At 41.8% G+C, this 22,593-nt stretch overlaps 2 protein-coding genes across 4 annotated transcripts in view; both read right to left on the bottom strand.

Moving 5' to 3' along the window:
- Nucleotides 1-6,005, bottom strand: part of ogal (O-GlcNAcase like) — a 10,073-nt gene extending 4,068 nt beyond the window's left edge. For both annotated transcript variants that reach the window (XM_032540778.1, XM_032540769.1), the window contains exons 1-8: nucleotides 5,611-6,005; nucleotides 5,313-5,364; nucleotides 4,484-4,581; nucleotides 2,586-2,716; nucleotides 1,426-1,597; nucleotides 982-1,080; nucleotides 734-873; nucleotides 493-637 (exon numbers count right to left, since the gene is read on the bottom strand). In XM_032540778.1, the coding sequence (XP_032396669.1) occupies nucleotides 493-637; nucleotides 734-873; nucleotides 982-1,080; nucleotides 1,426-1,597; nucleotides 2,586-2,716; nucleotides 4,484-4,581; nucleotides 5,313-5,364; nucleotides 5,611-5,680 (907 nt within the window). In that variant the 5' untranslated portion in view covers nucleotides 5,681-6,005. The remainder of the gene's footprint in view (nucleotides 1-492; nucleotides 638-733; nucleotides 874-981; nucleotides 1,081-1,425; nucleotides 1,598-2,585; nucleotides 2,717-4,483; nucleotides 4,582-5,312; nucleotides 5,365-5,610) is intronic.
- Nucleotides 6,006-6,582: 577 nt separating this feature from the next.
- On the bottom strand, nucleotides 6,583-13,901 carry LOC116704952 (peroxisome proliferator-activated receptor gamma coactivator-related protein 1). 2 transcript variants are annotated; one of them, XM_032540756.1, is made up of 11 exons: nucleotides 13,641-13,901; nucleotides 11,828-11,932; nucleotides 11,500-11,649; nucleotides 9,450-11,202; nucleotides 9,280-9,333; nucleotides 8,305-9,193; nucleotides 8,008-8,220; nucleotides 7,799-7,859; nucleotides 7,583-7,704; nucleotides 7,314-7,465; nucleotides 6,583-7,003 (listed from the first exon to the last, which is right to left on the bottom strand). In XM_032540756.1, the coding sequence occupies exons 1-11, from the start codon at nucleotides 13,734-13,736 to the stop codon at nucleotides 6,903-6,905; spliced, it is 3,696 nt and encodes a 1,231-aa protein (XP_032396647.1). In that variant the 5' UTR covers nucleotides 13,737-13,901; the 3' UTR covers nucleotides 6,583-6,902. The 2 variants fall into 2 exon arrangements, with proteins under 2 accessions (XP_032396647.1, XP_032396639.1); XM_032540748.1 differs by having other exon boundaries at nucleotides 7,799-7,862; nucleotides 13,641-13,900.
- Nucleotides 13,902-22,593: the final 8,692 nt, after the last annotated feature.

Consider the following 22,593-nt stretch of genomic DNA (forward strand, 5'->3'; position numbering starts at 1 on the left):
GGGGGAGGGAAGAGACAGTGGGACATTGCACAAAATCCACACTTCAAAAGACATACTGTATATGTCAGGCTTCTGCTTCTAATAACTTAAATGTGAAAGCACTTAGCAACTGAGTGCCTAAAGATAAGACCTCAAGCAGCTGCTGGTCTCTGTTTAGGTTAGTACTGTATAAAAATAAAACTACTTTCAGACTTAAAGACCTGCATAAGCTAGATGTTTTTTAAATTTAGCTACATGATCTAGTAGTAGAATTTTGTTGATGCATAGAAGTGAATATGGGAAGATCTGTTCCATCTTGTGTTTTAAAATAAATGGCAGTGGGACAGACCACCGCTGATTCCCCGCCAACATTATATAAAACGTATATTGCTGTGTTGTAAAAGCAGAGTCAAATTTGAGCTGGAATGTTCCGCATATGTGTCAAAGCTGACGGATGAAATAAAAAGGCAGCACATAGAGTGTAATTAATTTAAAGAAAAACTAGACACTCACTCATTTCCACATCCCTCTGTCCTCCATCTGCGGGTGCTTTGCACCATGTAGCCAAGGTGTGGATGGCCACAAAGTTTGGGTAGAACTCACAGTTGGGATTGGTGAGCACTCCTCCCAGTTTAGGAATCAGCTCAGTGGGACGATCCTAACAGCAAAAGATCATGTTAATTATTTCCAGGTACAGATCAGACTGGAGCTTATACAAACTATAAATATAAATACAGACGTGTTAAATATGTACCTTAAAGGGTCCTAGGAAAAGCCTTTGGGGGTCATAGTCGTTTGCGTGGATATTGTCCCAGATGACTGGTGCCCTCCTCAGGACGGAGGACACCTCTTCTATGGACTCAACGGAGATTTTGTGAGATACCACTTTGGGACCTAAATAACACAAATAAGAATGAAAGTGCAAATTCTGTTATTAAACTGTACCTTTGGCTACTTCTGTGGAGGTTCAGTTAGCTTGCGAGTGGGTCCGTGCTGCCTTACCAGTCCACAGTATGTCTATCCCAGGAAGCAGCTTCTCTCCCACAGTGTGCAGGTAAGAGGACTGGGACACATTGGGAGTACAGAATGCAGCACAATAATCTGGAGTTACAGGGAGTAAACAAATGTCAAAGATGGAAAACAGAGGTCTTACTAGGGCTGCCCTACAAGAAATTCTCAATTGATAGGATTTTATCGACAAATCTGGAGTTTGTCCACAAAGAAAAATGCAAAAAACACCACTTTAGATATTACCAGAGAACGACCGATTAGTCGACTAGCCGACTAAGAGGGGGCCGCCCTAGATACAGTATCGCAGGGTTTGCATGCTTCAAACTCCCGAGTCTGTGTTTAACACGACTGAATAATATTTGAAACATTTTACAGGAATAAACTGCAGTATGCTTGTTCTTTTAGTAGCAGTTTTAGGCAACCCCACGGCCTGACCTGTAGGACAGAAGAGGAAGGTCTCAGGGTCTCCCAGGTGCTGGTACACCTCGTTAGTGATGGCCACCTGAGCGTGAGCGAAGGAGCTGAAGGCCTGCTTATCAGCTGGACACATCTCAGTCTCGATGTCATCAAACAGCAAAGAGAAGGACCTGCAGCCAAACTGCCTCACCTGAGGGACGAAGAGGATAGCGTGGGCGTTGGAGATTTTAAGATCATTTGGTTTTTCCATTTCAAGTTCCTTATTGCACAAGGAATTAAACACACTTGGCTCTTTCGAGATCAGCCAGGTCTGCGTAGAATTAATCACCAGCAATCACCGGCCATTGCATGCTGGTTAGATTTGTGTCCGACTTGCTCTGACGTCATGCACGTGTAGGCAACGATAATCTCACAAAAGTAAAGCGGCCGCAGTTCTGAGACGCAGGCAGTGCGGTTGCTTTTCACCGACTGCTATACCCAGACGGACCTAGGGCATGCTGGGAAACGCTGGCCTCTCAGCTGATCTAACAGCTGATTGGTTCAGAATTGACTCAACATGATGTTTTATATAAACCTTTAAATGTGTTTGAATCGGAGGAATTTTTACTGCTAACTTCGGCTTATTCTGTACAGAACACGTGTGGCTGATAGTGACGTTTAGAAGTCAGAGAGACTAAATCTGTTCAGATTACGGATCATATACAGTCAGTTTATTAAAATCTGCAACAGATCGCATGTAGAGCATTTTGAGAGCTACTCTGTCATAATTAAAACAACTGGAGACTGTGTACAAGCTGATATGTGGGTCTGATAGAATTTTATTAAATCGGAATCGGACCGCAGTGTTTGTTAATTCCTGTTCAGCCTGAAAGCTGCAGGAGTCGGCTGGAAACTGCAGATTTTTGTCACCGCCCCCGGCTGCTGCCGCCTGCTCTCGTCCCCTTTACAGGCGAGGCGCAGTTCATCTCGAACGAGCCTTCTACCTGCAGCAGTGTCAGCGCCCTCAGTTGCCCTTTGACCTACTTGCAGTGCACAAACATTTCTATTTTACTGCTTTATGTTTCATATAAAGTAATATGGTGTCCAAAACAAACCCTCAGAGAGCAATAAAGCTACATGCAGCTGAGATTAAATTATCTCTCATGCTCCACCCTTCACCTCTGCATGCAGGTCCTAACCTGATCCAGTTTCCTCTGCAGGGCGGCAACCTCTTTGGGGTTAGAGAACGTAATGTCCAGGCCGGGAGAGATTGCATAGATGAAATCAACGTTGTGCTGTTTAGCTGCTGATATCAGAGCGATGAGTTGCTCTGGGAAAAGAATAAGAGAAGAAAAAAAAAATGTAATACTGTCCTCCCAGTTACAGAAATGTCCTAAATAAATGCTGTTTATTGGGAGGGAAATGATGTACAAGTTCCCAGTTTGGATTGATAGACATGAACCATGAAAAGTCATTAGGCCTGTGATTTCTGCAAAGGTACAAGTATGACGGTGTTCTGTTTTGAAATGCACTCGGCGTCGTTGGAGACATGATAGTTTAAACGGGTCAAACTTCAAAACTTCGCTGACCTTCAGTAGGCGACATTACTGATAAGACGCATCCAACTAACAAAGGAGAGGCTCCACTGAACAATGTGGAGATAATGACGACTCAGAATGGGACTTTGGTATGACACTGATATGAAATGAGAAGCGACTACAGTTTAGAAACAATGACATCCCTTGTGTTTTTCAGTATTTTTCAATGTTTTTTGGTTTGGTTTGTAAATGAGGATCCGGATGACAACATGTACTTCAAGATTTGACCATTAGCGCGTTTTATCCGTTCTGTACGTGTGGATCGCTATGACAGAATAAGTATGAAGGATATTTGTAAATTCAGGGGTCTAAATGAAAAGTAATACAAACTTAAAAAATGTATTATATATTATTATCATTATAACTGTGACCTTTGTTTGGCAGTTGTTGCACTTTAATGCAGCTTTTTCTTAAATCTAGTCTAAGTGTTGACTGTATGTTGTCTCACTCGTTTATACCGGTCTCTTTTCAGGTTTGCACGGATTACTTTTCCTTCAGACTGCATTAAAATGTCCACCTTATAAATATCCTTCATGGAATATGAATGCATGAGGGAGCAGAAAACTATCCCAGATGACACTATGGGAGAAGATATTGATACCCAGGTAGTAATGGTCAGAAATAGTGGTGGCCCCCATCAAACTTTTTTTAGTGGCATTTTTTTTTAGGCTTTTATTTGTATAGGAAAGCTTAGACTTAAAAGTGGACGGGGGGATGACATGCAGCAAGGGGCCGCAGCCCGGAGTAAAACATGCGGCCGCTGTGTCGAGGGCGCCCGCTCTACCAGGTGAGCTAACCTGGCGCCCTCTCTGAACAGTTCTAATCAAAGAGGATAAAGTAAAGAGATTCATTATCCTGCTATTGAGGCGGTTTGACAGTCCTGTGCGGTTTTGGTAAGGCAAGGCAAGGCAAGGCAAGGCAGCTTTATTTGTATAGCACATTTCAGCAACAGGGCAATTCAAAGTGCTTTACACAAAATCATTAAAACAGATAAAACACAAGTACAAACAGTTAAAAGTCATAAGCATTAAAAATCAATAAGACACATGAATAAAATGAGAAAGAAATGAGCATTAATTTAAAGAAAGGCAGCATCAAAAAGAAAGGTCTTCAGCCTTGATATAAAAGAACTGAGAGTAGCAGCGGATCTACAGGTTTCTGGGAGTTTATTCCAGATATGAGGAGCATAGAAACTGAATGCTAATTTACCCTATTTAGTTCTGACTCTGGGGACAGAAAGTAGACCTGTCCCAGAGGACCTGAGAGGTCTGGGGGGGTCATAGTGTAGTAGCAGATCAGAAATGTATTTTGGACCTAAACCGTTAAGGGATTTATAAACTAGCAAGAGTACTTTGAAATCAATTCTTTGAGACACAGGAAGCCAGTGTAAAGACTTCAGTAACTGGGTAGTCTCAGGACACCCACCTGTTCCAAGAGCCAGATGAGATTTGGGATTTCATTTAATGAACAAGGAGGACATGTGAAGGGGTGAAACTCACCCGCCTCCTCAGGAGAGTACAGGTCCCTCCAGTACATCCTGTGTTTGTAGTCATCCTTAGGGGCGTACAGGTACGTGTTCAAACCCCACCTCTGTTCTCTGTGAAACCCCAAACCAGCAATCAATAATCACATCAAGTATTAGGTCAGTTGTCATAGACATGATTGGGAGTACGGTGGATCATTTTGTGTTTAAAAAGGTCTTGAAAGTGAAAAATGAAACTAGGCATCAGGAGATGACAAAGTCATGTTTTTTAAATATTGTTTGTCCAGTGTTAATCTTTTCGCCTGTACCCAAATTCAGAAAAGTGGACAAATATTAAAAAACCCAGTCTGGGACCTAGAGCTGGGCAATATATCAATAATATATCGATATTGTGATATGAGACTAGATGTCGTCTTAGATTTTGGATATCGTACTATGGCTTAAGTGGCGTCTTTTCCTGGTTTTAAAGGCTGCATTACAGTAAAGTTGTCATTTTCTGAACTTACCAGACTGTTCTATTATTTATCTTTACCCACTAAGTCATTATAGCTACATTACTGAATCACATTGTGTAAATATTTTGTGAATGTACCAATGGTCAACACTGCAATATCGTGGTATTTGGTCAAAAATATTGTGATATTGGATTTTCTCCACATCGCCCAGCCCTAATGGTAACACACTTACTATGAAGCACATCTACATTTAACCTTTGGTTGGGGCTTTTTTTTTATATATAAAAGTCAGGTTTCTACCACACCCTCACATGTATTTTATATTTCTTCAATGTAGTTTGTATGTATGTGTGTGAAACAACAACTACACCAAACTTAGAGGGAACACACCTTTTAAACAGCTCTGTTCTCTGCTCCATAGTCCATGGTCGCCCATAAAAACCTGCATCAAGCAAAGATCAAGTTATGCACCCAACGATGTCACCTTACCAGAAGTGATCAAAAAATGATTAATATCCTGGCGGCATTTCTACTAAATACATCATCATCTCAGTTCATAGTGTTAGCTTGCAGCCTAATTTGGATGTTTGCATTTTGATTGAAGAGCTGTAACGTTACTCCAACTGGATCGACACAGGAATCTGTACTCTGGAGGTCCAGTTTGGGCCCCAGGTCCCAGTCTGCTCACCTTCCACTACTCCACTGATGAACCGCTTCTTCGTGTGGGGTTGCCCCTCGGCTCTGCCTGCTCTCGACATGGTTTACTGTTTTAGTTTAGTGTTGGGTTGTCCTCTCTGTGCTTCCCTTTTACCACTGCGCAGACCGAAGCTCCAACACTGACACAGCGATGTTGTCAGTCATAGCTTTGTATACCTGCCCTTAACGTTCATTTGATTTGACTTTTATTGCAGTCCTCTCACGCCTGCGCATACCAGTCGGTGGTTTTAAGCACAGGGAGCATAGCGCAGCATGATAATCACATGGTCTAAAGTCTTAAGTTGTAAACACCGTAACCGTATAAAAAAAAACAGATCGTTTTGTGATTACTGAAGTACAGGCGAGCGTTCACTGAAACAGAGATGGTTTCCGACTGGTGACTTGAGCGTAAACGTCTTAAAGAGACAGTACGTGTCCCTTTGGCTTTAAAGGAACAGTTCAACCAAGGGAGCAGGCACAAATAACCCAAATAACACTTCGCATTTTATAGCTCGGTGAAATTAGTGGTTATTTTAACTGACAGATATGCTGACTAAATGTTGTCATTTGGCCAGCTTGTAGTGTTGTTTAAGATAACCTGTTAATTTTGATGAGGGTGGACTTGTAAAAACGGGTTCTCTATGTGCAGTTTCCATGTGAGTACATAAATGCAACCTTTGTTAGACAGTTGATTCACCAACATGCAACTATGCAGGGTCACTACCGGTATAGTAATCAAGACAACAGATGAGATTTAAGCCGTTTCTCAATAACAAGGAAGGACATAAATATGTGTAAAATATAACATATCAGACTGGCTTGTACTGTGGCAGCAGACAGTTTGACTTGTCAAACATACGTGACTAATAACATTAATAGTGAAAGCACTCGGATGGTACTGTGCATGCTGGCTCACTGGTATGGTTCTATGGATTTAAAATAAACCAAATAAACTAAAGTTAACCAGGAAACACAATTGAGCCTTTATTTTTTATATACAAAGCTTTATCAGTGTTATGGAATGAAACAGAAATCTTAAGTGGGTTCCACTAATAACTTCAAATTAACAGTGCTACATACAGTACTTGTGCATATTAACTGTACACAGCAGAAACTCAACTGGCTTCTTATTAGAGTCTTAACATGAAAAAACTTACATAACTTACTAACATACACAAGTTTGCTACATAAGTTTGAGCGTACGGCTCTGAGGTTCATGAAAAAACTGTTCTTTCTATCTTTGCCACATCAAGCTAGGTGTTCTTGTCCTCCTACACAGCTCTGCTAGCTCTTTAATCCTTTCTGGGCCTGTTTCAGCAACAAATCAAAGTCGAGGTCCTCATACCGGCTCTTGGCAGGAGACGGCTCTGCATCTCTGTTTGCATCTGAGGGAGAGAGGGACATTTATAGGCTCAATGTTATGTTCAATGAATTCCACGTAAAAATGCTTTTTATTTTGCCACTTTTCTGGAAATTTGTTTAAAATTTGAATTACGTTTGGATAAAAACTTGGCCAATGATTGAATTAGAAAATCCCCATTGTACCAGGAATATTATATCACAGATTCTATGGTGCAGCTCACTAAATAACAGTTAGAGGGCTTTGTCAGGTTACGCTAAAAGAAAAGTTATACAGTTGCTTAAACAAGTGAAAATGGTATAGTGCTGTATTTGATGTTGTGGTTTGAGTCTCACCTAGGTCAGCGTAGTGTGAATTACAGAACTGTCTTCTTCCACCAAAGCAAATGTCAAACGGGAGTTCATCGGGCTTCCGTAGTTTGCCGCCGTTATCGATGGCCGCAAAAGCATCATCCATGTTGTAGAAAGTGACAAAGCCATAGTGGTCACTATGGAAACCAAAGGTGCAGGGTTTTAATACTGATAAATACAGATTAATGGTACAAAACAACACTGTAAAGCTAATTATGAAACATCCATTTATAATTGCATGATTTTTAACGTACCCTCTATCTCTAAAGTGAAGCGACACACATTCAACATCTCCGAACTGAGAGAAGCGTTCCCGTAGTTCGTCGTGTGTCATAGACTTTCGGATGCGGCCGACATACACCACCCTGCGCTCATCCTATGAGAGAGAGGAGTTTTTATAATACACATTACTCAATCAAAAAAAAAAAACACAAAAACCTCAGCTGAAATGTCAGTAATCTTTTACTCACTATAGCTTTAAGTTTCTGAATCCTGATCTCATGCTCTCTCCTTAGCTTCCTGGACTCTCTGCTGCTGTCGGGAGGATGAGAGGAAGACAGAGATTGAGATTACAGGTTATAGAAAAGACAAAGAAGAAAACTGGCATCCAAAAAGGAACACCTACATTTTTATTTCCTTTTATCAAACGTCTATATGGACAACTCCAGCATTTACTGACCTGTAAACATCTCCCCACTGCCTACGGCAAACCTGTGGGGACGGTGATCGGGATCTGGATGGGGACCTAGACCGGGACCAAGATCTGGATCTTGACCTGCTACACCTCGATCTTGAGTAAGACCACCTGTAGCGCCGGGCTGGGGAGCGGGAAATGGAGCGAGAGGGGGATGACGACGAACATGAGCTGCTCTCTGAACGCTTGTGACGGTGTCTGCAGGGTGGACAAATTAAGAATTAGGGACATAGAATTAAGGACAGAGAAAGACTAATACTGAACATACCAGAAGATGATTACTTTTGTCTTTTGGGAGAGGGAGATGCAGAGCTGGAGGTTGACGACGATGAGGAACGAGAGCTGGAGCTGGAGTCCGAACAAGGAGATCTTCTACGATACCGCCTTTCCTCCCGCCCTCTGGCAGGAGGGCTGGGCGGAGGGGTGGGGAGACTACACGGGGCTGTCTTGTCTTCAGTCGCGCAACCACAGTCGTGTTCTGTGGCAGCGTTGTCTGAAACTGATGAAGGGCTTGTCACTGATCTGGTCCTGGGTTGCTCAGAGAGATGCTGCATCACAGCCACAGCGGAGTTATCAACAGCTCGGATGGTGGTGTTAACCTCACTGGTGGAGGTCTGTTTTTTGCATTCAGGAGCAGCACTTGAGTCGTGGGTGGTCATCCACAATTCATCAGAGGTTTTAGATACATCCTTGAGTTTAGGGGCTCTGCTACGCAGAGTAGCACTTGAAAGTAAGTGGTTTAAAGGGCCGCAGTAATCATGATCAGAGGATATAGATGAATAAATGTGAGGGGAGCTGTGAGCAGCAGGGAGCTCTGACAGGTGAGTGTGTGTCTTCTTGGATGGTAGAGGGCGGGGGTCGATTATCTGGATGGCCTTGGGTGGAGGATTTTTGCGTCTTGCTGGCAAATCCAGTTGAGTGCTGAGGACAATGTCAGTGCCGAGGGGCTCTGGGATGTCCACAACCTCTGACATTTGAAGATGTGGGGAATTCCTGAGGGTTTTTGGAGACCCAACTGATCCTGGAGAGCTTAAATGTTCAAGTGCTTCCACAGATAGGCTTTGTGTTCCTTGAGTTCTATCCATGTCCACGTGTCCATCCGTGTGTAAGTTCGAAGGCGAAGTAGCAAGTTTGGGCTCCGGCTCGTTCTCACACACCGTCCCCTCTTTAGCTTGAGGAGGAAAAATAAAAAGACATTACACGAGACTGGGCATCAGTATCTGACAATACGGTGTTGTCAGCACTTTGATTACTCACCTTGTGTTTCCTCAAACTGTTCCAGCAGGCTGGTCAGATCAGGCGCTTCAATTCCTGAAGTAGATATACAAAGTTTTTTATTTATTATTATTTATGTGTTATTGTTAGAATCATCAAAGTGAACTCAATATACTATTAACTATACTATTAATCATGTCTCAACCGTTTACCTGAGTCAGCTTTTGCACTCTGTACTTCACAGCCAAACGGAAGAGTGGGCAGTGGTTCCTTCGAAGGGAAAACACTGGGGTAAACCTCCGACAATGTCTCCTTCACTGGTGAGGGAGCAGACGGCTGACCAAAGTATGGCGCGAGGAAAGGACGCCTCGCTGTACCGGGACTTGGTGACGGAGGAGTCTTTGTTTCCAGCTTGGCTTCTTTAGTCCGGTTCAGGCTGCATCTTTGAGGCTGTAGTTTCTTACACTCTGAGGAAGATTTGAATTGTGTTGAGGTTGGGCACAGTGCTGGAGGTCTGGAGGAGACACATGAAGCTATCTCAGTAAGCTTGTTTTTGATTTCCTGAAACAAGGTAGTGTAGCCCTGGTTTACTAACAGCCCCTCTGGATTTGGCCCTGAGGAGGAGGACTGTCTTTGAAGAGATATGCCTGAGGATTCATTTTGGATTCCTGGAAAGTGCCTGGTGCTGTCAAGGTCTGAGTCTCTGTTGAGGAACTCCACTTTGGACTCTGAAGAGGTGTGGACAGTGGTTGGTGATGTTGTGCGGCTAACTGGCAGGGGGAGGAGGACAGGATTCGGGGGGTCACTACTGAGCAGAGTTAGTTTCTTTACTGGACTTGTTTTGCTTTCAGGCACAGTAACATTTGGATGAGCTGTGACATCTGGCTGCAGACTGCCAGGTGAGATGGTTTTGGATTCAGTCCTTGGCCGCTTTAATCCGCTGCGACATAGATAAGTGGATGGTTTGGCCTCTGAAGGGTGAGGCTCGGGTGGAGCAGAGATGCAATGGGTCTTGTGAGCAAGACTTTGAGATCTATGGAGCTGATCAGCACCACTTCTTCCATTGTCCAGATGATGGTGTTCTGCCTTGTGTCCACAACTGTTTTGTCTTTGTCCCTGTGAACAGAGGATGGGGGTCAGCTCCTTTGGGGGCTCAGAAACACTGGGCCACTTGGTGGTGTAGTTCCCCTGTTTCTCCACCAGGGGCTGTCTTTTTTGGCGCCGCTGTCTGTACTGTTGGAGGCTGAGTGATTTGGCCTTCGTCTCAATTTTAGGTGGCAGAACTTCCGCCTTGTTACCGTTCGTTTCTGAGGACGTTGTTTGAGGCTCGAGTGCTGAGCCAGCTGGATTTTCAAGTGCTTTGGTGCAGTTCAGTGGAACGGACACAGTTCCACTTGTTGGATTTTTCTCATTCAGGCCCCTTTCCACAGATTCATCAAGTGAAACCACTTGAACAGAGCCAAAGCGCACCCTTTTCTTCTCTCTGGATGGTGGAGTTCTGGATGAGTTTCCGTTCAGCAACACACTCTTTAAGAGGTTGTTACTATCACTCTTTTCATCTCCCTGTTCTTCCTCTTCTGTGTCTCTTATAGTTACCTCATCATCCGACACAACATTTATCTCTTCATCGCTTTCTTCACCGGGTCTCTCGTACTTCCACACCTCTTCCCGAGAGAATAATGTGTGATTGTTCCTCAGTTTATCCCCCTCCTCCTTCAGATGCAGCTTCAGGCAGTAGGGGTGCATGAGCTTCACCAGGTTGACGAGAGAAGTTGAGGTGAAGATCTCAACTTCGGCCTCTGCTTTCTTATTCTTAGAGGGAAACATTGGTTGACTTTGTTGTTTGAACAGTTGGCTGTTTCTCTCCATTTTGCTCTCATCTTCCTTTCCTTTATCAATCTTTATTGTGAATGTTACATTTGGTGATGTGGATCTTGGTCTAAGTCTATCAGCAAGGGATAGTTCCTAAAGAGAAGAGACAAAGACAAAAATCAGATCCCATTCGGTTCATAATGGGATATCACCTATCTTATACAAGTCTAGTTTGCAGCTATTGTGTTCATGCATGTTCAGCTCTGTTTATCAGAGCATGTGGCTCATCTTTATCTACACTATCATATGACATCTACGCCCAAATTAGGCGCAACAGGCTATCAGGCAGATTCATGGGATGGTCATGAGGTGCTCATAGGTAAATCTGAATTTGAACAGTATAACTAGGAAGTACTGCTGCAACTGTATTGCTCCTGAGTGTGCACCCACCTCTGAGTTGTCCCTGCGTTCTGGCTGGGTGAGGAGCTTGGTGTCTGGCAGGGTGTCAAAGGGTGTCCCGTCGTCATCCTCCACACTGTCCAGCATCTCGGTCAGGGCAGACAGCAGGGTCTCACTCTCTTCCTCCACTCCACTCTTATCCTGAAGAAGGGGGCACCAGTATCCAGATTTATTCATTTACATGCCAAATTCATGTGCTACCAACAAGTGGCAACGTTGTACCCAGAAGGAGAGTCAATAGAAACAGTATCAACAACATAATAAGGGTGGGCATCTTTTAAACTTCCAATGTAATGTGATGATGTGCTTTAACTCTTACCTCTGATGTGACATTGGAGTCTTCAAAAATGGCCAGGATTGAGTGATCCATGCAGGTCTGTGTGTCCAACTCCCCGCCTTCCATGTCATGTCTACCCAGGACCAACTGCAGAGAAACAAACACAAAAAAATGTGATATCACACCCATGTGTTTGAATTCATTTGAACGCAGACTGATCTGGTCTAAATACTACCTCCTGCAATCTTACAATACACTTCTTCTCCTGGTGTGACCAGAAGCTGAGGCACAGGATGCAAAACGCTCAAAAGTAACTTTTTCCACATTAAAAGGAAGAGCTGCCAATTCTGACAATGCTTCAAATACAGCAGTGAAAAAACAGTGACGCTGAATAATTGCATTAATAAGGAGACATCTCTTTGCAAATTAGAATGACATTCCACTAATTAAAAATAAATAAAACTAAAATATTGGGCGGCAACAATTATCTGACAACTTACTTGATTTATCATTTGGTCTAACATATCAGAAAGTAGTGATGTGGATCACAACTTCTGAAAGCCAAAGTTCACATATTTAAATGTCGTGTTTTGTCAGACCATCAGTTCAAAACCAGAAACATGTAGTTTCCTAATATTAAATACTACAAAAAAACAACATTTGAGAAAGTGTAACTTGAACAGAATTTTTTTCAGGCATTTTTCCTTAAAAGGGACTTTTTCAACAATGAATCGATAGCTAAATTTATTGACTCTCAATCAACTAATTCCTCAATCATGTGATCGTTTCAGCTCAACTAAACAGATAACAAAACAGCAGCAGACATATCTGAACATATGCTTAAAAGTGTCCTTGCATAAAATAGCAAGAAAGACTTGTGGGGAAATATTTCTTGTATTGATTTATGTCCCTTACTTTTGAAGTCCTTGCGGCTCTTTGTTTAATTCTTATCTATGTCTATAGATCCAACAAATGACTTTTTCTTACAGAAATAATTTGACACATTGATTTAATAACATTTATATTGTATTATATAATTAAATGTGAGATCCTGTATGTTCTTTAATGTGTTTTCAATTTAAAAAATGATATACATGAACATACACTACGTAGAGTAAAAACTCTCTGTGGCTTAATTCAAAGACATGGACAGTGACACTGTCAAATGCCTCTAGCAGTTTTATCAGGACAGGACAGAAGTGTGCTAGTAAGTAGGAGGCAGATTGAGGGGACAAGTGGCCCTAGAGGCGGGTCATTGGCCTTCCCATCATCTCTGGAAAAAACAGCTCTCAGGGCCTATCTGTAACAAGGTGACAAGGCATGTGAACGCTCTTGGGTGACGGTAAAGCAGTCTATCCCTGTGCCTGCCTGGAAATGACTTTGAATTAAGCGAGAAAGGAGGTCATGTTAGAGTATGGTTTTAGAAAAAATGAAATAAAAATGAAAGGTGCCAGTGCAGTGAGCAGGACAGTGCTGAGGGTGTAGCCCATAGACAGTATAAGAAATAATGGTGTAGCCTTATCGGAATCTCTTGTGCTTCAGAGGAAATGAGCCCCCCCCATGCTTCCACATGTAAATTCTTGACGGTGGAGATTGTTTTTAACATGCACGAAGACGTAATGACATTAAGATGTTTCCCTAGCTACGTGTGTCAAATAGTAGATTGTCCGACCAGGTTAGCCAACTCGCCGGTCACTACCTCCTTACTAGCTAGTACTACAAGCCTGTAAAAGCCACGTGTCGCCATGCGTGCATGTGGCCTCGCGCGTCGCGAAACCACCGCCAATTAAAACATCGAAACTAGCTAGTTTGCAGCTGTTGTGATGTCAGTTAGCTTAAACGAGCAAACCAGTACCTCATTGGCAGTGTTGCTGACCAGAAAGTCACTGTGGCTGTCATTTAAATTCCTGTCTTCCCCCCTCCACCGCGCCGCCATGTTGCTGCTCCACATGATCCGCTGGCAGGCCGGAGAGAGAGACACGTGGTGGCCACCGACGGGAAGCGCGAACAGAACACCGACCTGGGATCTGACTGAGACCACCAGTTCCAGTAGAGTGAGAGTAAAGACATGAGTAGAAATCAGATCCAAGGTCAGCTATGTGTGTCTCGAATGCTCCCTTTGGATTGTCATTAGTTTTCTCTTCAAAACAAGCTACTGGTTTTATTTAGCTGCAAATACTTAGGAGTAAATGGATCAAGGCAGCTTTTTATATTTATTATTTGTTAAATTCGGTAGATAAAAATAGTAAATAAGACTAAATAGTATGAAGAAAACCGTTTTTCATATCCCTGTGACAATACAGATCAAGTAATGTTTTTGAGCTGCTTTCACATCACGTATTAAATCATATCAGAATTATAGCTAGAAGGACTTAAAAATACATTTTACATTTGATTTATTGCTCCAAAGTGACACCTTGCGCCCAAATGACGATACCACAAGTTATACTCAATGACCATACAGCAATAGACGATAGGCGGCAGCAATAACCCAAATACAATATCCGAGGTTTTATAAAGGCCTATACCGGACCAATCCAGCCAACTGTAGCAAGTACAATTTTGAAAACTTGTATTCATTAAATATGCAGCATTTCACCAAAATGAGTAAAAACCATGTGAGCAACGACTCAGGCCCCCGCACACATTGTAAAATTATAATTGGTTTGGATCAGTTTTCCCCCTTTATGGCAAACGGCTTTAATAGAGAGAGCACTAATAGTGTAACTGGGAGTTCTTTTGAAATTGGAAAGAACACTCTGCAAAGCTGTTTAATTCACCTAAGTGCTCCATTGTTACACATTTTATATTTGCTGATAACTTTATAAAAATATCAGTATCATCCAAATCAGTATCAAAGTAGGCTATGGAAGACATAATAATACGATGCAATAATAGAGTCACTCCTTGGCTTAGTGTCATATAGTAGGCCTATAGCAAAGAGTACCTGCTTCTTGTGGCCTGCATCATCACCAGAACTGAGATTATCCGCATGTTCAGACATTGCAATATTCTTGTGTTGACTTTTCTGATTAATGTGTGTACACACCCTCCAACCTGACGTGGTTTGCTACAAAAAACAACAACAACGGTGCTGCTTTCCCGTTACACTTGAAATGGCACCCACGGAGGTCCAGTATACCTTAATTAAAATGTGTTCAGGCATCAAAAACGTTTGCATTACACACTAGATCATTATAATGGAATACATTGGAGTGTGTTTATCCCTTGTGTTCACATGACTTACTGTCTCGCTGAGGCCCTGCATGCAGTCACATGAATCAGAACCAGCGCTGTTTCATAATAAATCTTTTTGTTTCCACTTCATCCCGTGCTGCTCCACACTGTGCCACCTGACATAATGAATAATTATTCTACATTTTTAAATAGTAAACACAGCTGGCTAAAGCAGTATTTTCACCTGTGGTTTGCATTGATTAAGACCCACAGCAGCCCCAAACCTCATGCTCCACTGACAAATCATATGATGGGTTTTGGATGGTTGATTACATTTACATATTTAGCACAGCAGCCAAGTGTTTTCCTCTCATCTCCTACAGTAGTACCCATTACCCTGTGTCCAATTGTGCAGTGATGCTGAAGTTGTTCCACTACACAGTTAATCATTTCTACAGGACTCGGAGTGTTTGTCTTTTAATAAATGTGGTCAAACCGGGCCAGCTGAACAACTGACATCATGTTTTTCACCTCACATCACATCTTCAGACACATGTTAAGCATGTGAGGCCTGCTGAGCAGTAGCAGTTCAAACTTGAACTGAAGTTTATTTAAGTTTATATATATATGTGTGTGTGTATATACTACCGGTCAAAAGTTTGGGGTCACTTACAAATTTCCATTTCACTCCATTATAGACAGGATACCAGCTGATCTGAGTGGGTGGCTGATCTTTAATGCAATATCTACATTGCCCATTATCAGCAACCATTCATCCAGTGTTCCAAAGGCACATTCTGTTTACTAATCTGATATCATTTAAAAAAACTAACTAAGAAAACATTGGACAACCCTTATGCAATTTTGTAAGCACATAATGTAATCTAAAAACTGCTGCCCTGGTTAAAAAAAACAAGGCAACTGATCTCAGCTGGTATTCTGTCTATAATGGAGTGCAATGGAAATTTCTAAGTGACCCCAAACTTTTGACCGGTAGTGTATATACGATGATTATTCAATCTGGTCCTAGAAATGGCAACCCTGACTCTGCCCAAAATGTAACCAAATCCTCTCAGAGCAGTTTTAAAACTCACTAAAACATTATATCTCGCTTGAGTTGAGCACAGATGCTGGTAGGCAGATTTTGTCCATTCAAACTAGGGTTGCAAAGTGTCCAAAGGTTTTGGTAAATTTAAAAGTTAAGCCTGGGAATTTTTTGCACAATTTCAATGATAAACTTATTTTGGTGGGAAATACACATGAAAATGCAATGGCATGTTTAGTTTAAATAATTCTAAATTTGAATATTTAAGTAGGATTCACTCAAAGACATTTGTAATATTTATTTATTTTCAATGATTGAATGTACTTTATTTACAAACCTCACCAACCTATAGAGTCACGTTGTATCAGTGTAGTGTGTGGGCAGTGTTATATTAGGCTGTTTGGTTTGTTAGGTTTCTTTATTTACACATGTGTTAAAAAAAGATACAATGTATAATTTGCAAAGGAATTTGAAGGAGATTTGCCTAAAAACACTCCAGGGGCTCAAAAAGGGACATTCTCCAGGCAGCATACTATAGGAAATAATCACATAAATGTAAAATACACAATTATCATTTTACACACACATTAAGAACAGTAATTTATAATGCATGCATATGTACACATAATTTGGCAATTTAAAAAATAAAATGTACACACTTACAGGCTTAGAGGATACATTCATGTGACATGGCCTAGAGTCTTTGCAAAAAAAAAAGACAAAAGAAAATAAACGCAGATACAAAGTTTTGCTCAAATGGCGTGGGAGCAGCATGTTTAAGGAGAGCTGTCACATACTTAGAAACCTGTCAGGGGGAAAGCCACCAGAAGCAAGAAAGCTATAGTTTGACAGTTCTTGTGCACATGTTAGCTCATCAGAGCAGAAGTTCATAATGTGCAATGCACCTGTCATGCTTCACGCTTGTTTTCATTTCTTCTTTTTTTAAAATGTGTACTAGCTGTCATGCTGTTGTCACAATATACTCAGAAGCGTGCTGCACCCTCACTGCAGGAAGGTATTTAAAAATATTACATTTCTGTAGTAATTCAGAGGTAACAATTGATGACAGACTTTAACATATTTTTACTGAAGCTTCCTGTCGGGTAGGTGTTAATAGTCTGTAGATTTATTTTGTCCACTAGATGGTGATATTTTACATCTCCCATTAACTTCTGCTGACACTTAGCCCCCTACGTTGTGAATGAGTTAATTCCCAGTGAGCTGATTGCTTCATGCCAGCCATCTTTCCACAATGGATGCCACTCAGATATTCATACTTGAATGAAATGGATGCAAAATGAATTCAGGTTCATCACCTTTTCATTTTGTGTGTCGTTATCTTGTATCATCTCCCTGTTTGTCTGTGGAGGACTATGTGTCTGGCCTGTTATCTCCTGCATACCAGCAAGGAGTCGACCTTTGTGCTGAATGCCATGGCGGTACACCGAGTCAATGGCTGTATTAGATTAGTTGGGAGAGAAATACTTTAACACCCAAATAGTCCCAAAGTAGTCCCAAATATTCCCTGTTCATTTATTTTGATGCACAGGGCCACCTGGGCTATCCCTACAGGAAATCTGCTCAGTGACTTCTCTATGTTCTTTTGTTTCCTTTGCTTTATCTGTCAATCCCACGTCTTCTACTGTACCGTTGCTACATTTCTCTTTACACACACACACACACACACACACACACACGCACACGTACACGCACACACCCCACAACTCTTGAAACACATTACTGTCTGAAATGGGGCCAAAGCATCCTCCAGTCTCCAGCGGGTGAGGTGCGAGTGTGAGTGTGTTCAGGAGTGTGCAGAAGCATGTGTAAGAGTGTGTATGTGTGTGTGAGTGCGTGTTTAGGAGGGGGGAGTAGTGTGTAAGTGGGTCACCCTACTGCAGCATCCAGTGCCCAGCCACCATGTCAGTACACGGCCACACACACACACACACAGACATATATATATATATATATATATATATATATATATATATATATATTTTAAACCCACATCACCATCCCTCCCCCCCCCCCACTTTAGCTACTGTTTTTAGTTGGAAAAGTAAAACTCACTCACTCATGAACAGACATTTTCCCTAATTCCCGTAAACTCTACGAAGGACCAGCCTTTACCGTTATTCTCAGGAGGGAAAAGGAAGAAGAGTCAAAATAAAAACATCTCCATCCTGTTTTTCTTATATGCTTTTTACTCCTCTCTCTGTATCACGATGTCCCCTCCCTTCTGCCTCGCATCTCTTCCTCACTCTTGACCTGCAGGAGGACTCCCACGGTGCTCTTTTGGCATCTTTGAATTTTTAAAGAACCCATGAGGTTTGAAGACTTAGGTATACAATTTCCTCTTTCTGTGTGTGTGCATGCATGCTGTTTTGTATAAGTTGACTTGGCTGCTCAGTCATGCAATGTTTTGCATGTGTGCATGCCTTTCAGATATTGTGTGACGCTGGGGGCAGTGTGTTTATAAAAAGGCAAAAGCACTCTGATCTTTAACTTGACACCCTCTTTACAAGGTCAAGCACACTCAGGCGTTACTCTGAGACGGCTGAGTTAGGAGTTGTGTTGCCATCGTTCTCGTTTTAATTTTTCTTTACGTGAAATCTCTTTTCTTTAAACTTTCAGAGCAGAGGAGAGGAATGCCCTCCCACATGGTGCCGAGAACATCTGTTAGTGAGAAATGAAGGCCTGAGAGAGAGAAAGGAGGAGGAAGGGGACTTATTACAACACTACTACTAGTGGGAAAAAGAGAGGAGGTGAAGAAAGAACCAGAGAGCATGCGGAGAGAGGGAAAGGAGAGGAGAGAAACTGACAACACCTCAGCTGGAGGAGAACACCCTTTCCACAGAACAGCAGAGGTGAGAGACTATTCGGCAAGGTAGTGACTTACAAGTGTACACTTTCACGGGCTCGTGTGCACACAAACACACTCAGCGTGGTAACAGAAGCCAGCATCAATAATGTAGCTAAGAGAAACAGGATGCAGATTTGGCCTTACATAAGAGTTTACAGAGGGCTGGCTGTCTCAGAACAGCCTCTTTCATTCTCTTCTTTGCCCTCAGGCTGGATGCACATACGATTTCTCAAGCTAATTAACTACCACATTTGCCATCCAAACAACTTTACATGATAAGTGTGCTGCAACAAAGGCCTGAGTGTGACGCTAAAACCATTTTTAACTCCAGTCTACTGACTTTAGGGGATTTTCAGTAGTGTTTTTCCACTAGTCAGTTATGTGTTGGATCTTACGTTACTGAAGTTTCATTATTGAAACAGGCTTGTTGTTTGTAGCAGGCATGGTTAGTTTTTTGGCAAAGTACAAATCCTTCAACATTAATGAACTGGGAACGGAACTCTGTTGTGCAGCTGTGGACAAACTGATATGGTTGAACCTGCCAAAGCACATTGTTCTTGCCGGTCACAGGGGTCACAGAGACAGGATTGGGGTCAAGCAGGGGCCACTATTGGATAGATTTGGTAGGACCAATCTGACCAAATCAAAATCCAATCACACTTGGACTAATCAATATTTTAGCCATGCTCGCAGCATGTCCCAATGGCTGAGTTGGTTTGTGGTCCACCACTTTGGTCCACACTAAAATATATCAGCAACCATTGGATGGTCTCTGGAGGATGCATCCCACTGACTTTGGCTATGCCCTGACTTTTCCTCTAGCGCCACCATGAGGTTGACATTTGTGGTTAAGATTGAAATGTTCTGGAAATTAAAATGGCTTTAGAGTGTGTAATGACAAAAAAAGACAAATATGGGCACCTATATTGCACATCTGGTTGAGCATGTGCCCTTGCACAAAGGCTCAGTCCTTGTTGCAGTGGCTGCATGTTCAACTCCAACCTGCGGCCCTTTGCTGCATGTCATTCCCTCTCTCTTCCCCCTTTCACATCTTCAGCTGTCCTATATAATAAAGGCCTAAAATGGCCAAAAAATTATCGTAAAAAAAATGAAACATCGTCGATATAGACTACCTGTCAGCATTTCTTTGGTGAAAAATCGCTATAAACTCACAGTACACAAAGTACAGTACCTGCCCAGCACGGCAGACAGAATGATTTACAGACTAGCTGAAGAACATCAGGGAGCATTTAGCAGCTAAAGGGGAAAAAGACATTTCCCTCAGTTGGTGGAGACCAAAACAGAGGTGAAAGGTTAATATTGTACTTTGACTCCTTGTCTGCTGGAAGTGTAACTAAGCGACCACTTGCTAACACATTACCAACAACTTATGTCAATGTTGTGGTTACAAGTTGTTGTTCCGCCCCCAAGACAAGTAAAAAAAATCTGTCAATTCAGGTTTTAATCAAAATAATAATTGCAGACATGAATTTAAAAAAACAAAAATAAAGAATTGAGGAAACATTTTAGGGGGAATGTCAAGCAGGAAACAAATACTTGATTTTTTCCAGAAATTGCTTTGCTGTTCTCCTTTGTCATATTTCTGCTAGCTGCACACTGTTGACTCGTGTGTGTGCGTGCGTGCGTGAGTGCGTTTGTACGTGTGTGTGTGTGTGTAGCTCATCATGCTCATCATGCTCATCATGCTTGTGCTATCCTTATTCTGCCACATTGCCATGGCGACAGTGCCCTCCCGGGGTAATGGGGGACGAGTTCGCCAGAGCTATTTATTCCCTTCCTCCCTCCATCCATCCATCCATCGCCCTCGCTTTTCCTTTTCCTCTCTCTCTCTCTCTCTCTCTCTCTCTCTCTCTCTCTCTCTCTCTCTCTCTCTCTCTCTCTCTCTCTCTCTCTCTCTCTTCATCTCTGCACTTATCCTCCTGCAACCTATCTGTCTCTCGTCTCTGACTGTCTCCCTCCTTCCGCTGCTCTTTCTTCCCCTTTCCGATTGGCTTAACACTCTCCTCCTCAAAATGAGATACTGCCTAATGAGACAGAGGGTGAGGAAGAGAGGGAGGGAGACAAAGAGCAAGTGTCTTTAAAAAAGGGAAGTAGAAATATGTGGAGGAGGCAATCTATGCAGACTTGTGTTCCTTGTTGCGTGTAAATAAAGAACCTGATTTAACAAAACTCTGATGTAGTTTTGGAGGGAAACAGCTCAGAATATATATATATATATATATATATATATATATATACAGGATGTATGTATATCTAATCCTACATTTAGCTTTCTGCCTTAGGCAGTGTACTGGAATGTATATGCATGTAGTCTCTTGAGGTGCGAATGTGTATGCTGTGAGTTTAGTTGGGGTCATGACCTTTTGAAATGGTTTGAAGATTTATAATATACATACTGTATATATAGTCTATGTGTTGTGTGAAGCAGAGGTCACTAACCTTTTTGACTTCAGTCCACGCCCTTTAAAATCAAGCAATGTCTACTTGTGACCTCTTGTTATAGGTGTAGTGGATTATGGCTTAAGAAAGATTTTCCCTTTCTAGTTAGGAAGTGAATAATTTTGCAGACTGAAATTTTCTAAGTCTGGGGTGAGTAAATAAAAGTTATTGCGGTCACTATTGACAGTTTTTTAAACCGGCGGATTAGTGCAGGATTACCCAGGTTGCGCTAGTGAAGGTTCTCTCTAACCAATCAGTGGTCTGTAGTGTTTTAACTCCACCTTCTAGTAGCTCACTTGAAACCTCCACCGACCAAGTTGGTACCAAAATAACTACCAGGTGCTATCAACAACTTTTGCAAATGGAAATCAAAAAAGAGCAAGTCGATGAGAGTTAGTGCCGTAACATGCAAGGCAAGGCAAGGCAGCTTTATTTGTATAGGACATTACAGCAACAGGGCAATTCAAAGTGCTTTACACAAAATCAGTTAAAAAACAACAAACAGATAAAACACAAGTATAAACAGTTAAAAATAAAAATATTAGATACAGATAAAAACCTAACCCTAACCCACTTGAGACTACCTTTACACTAATCAAGCCAATCTAGTGTTGCCTTTCGTGTCTACTAAACGACCGTCTTTGCGCGATTTTCAGATCTTTCGACACTACACGTTCACACTTTTTCTTTAAAGTGTTACCTTTCAAGTCTCTCTTTCTCCGTATTACACAACCTTTTATACTTATTCCTTTTCCTCAACAAAATTCATCATAAGAAATTAAACATTAAAGAAATGAACATCATCATTTAAGGAAAGGCAACATCAAAAAGAAACGTCTTCAGCCTTGATTTAAAAGAACTGAGTAGTGGCAATGTGGCATTAGCTTGCCATAAAGACCTGGAAACAGGGGAAAGAGTGAGCCTGACTAAACCCAGCTACTAAAAAACTCACTAATTAACAAATCATATATATTCCCCAAAATGTTGAACTTTTCCTTTAATCATCTCATGGCTCCTTCATTTTATCTTTTGATCCCTTTTTGGAGCTCCCAGCCCCAGGTTGGGAACAACTAGTTTAAAGGATAAAACTGTAAACATTCTATACGTTTCATATTATCAACAAATCCCACGAGAAGACAAAACACTGCGTTAGCTTGTCTCTCAATCATTTCTGACTTTCCTACCCTCGCTGTAGCATTCAGCTCCAAGCCAATTGGTATTAAAGATCTAAATCTTGAAAATAATTGCTTTCATTTAAAA

The sequence above is a fragment of the Etheostoma spectabile genome, chromosome 2 (genome assembly GCF_008692095.1).
Source record: "Etheostoma spectabile isolate EspeVRDwgs_2016 chromosome 2, UIUC_Espe_1.0, whole genome shotgun sequence".
Taxonomy (NCBI): Eukaryota; Metazoa; Chordata; class Actinopteri; order Perciformes; family Percidae; genus Etheostoma; species Etheostoma spectabile.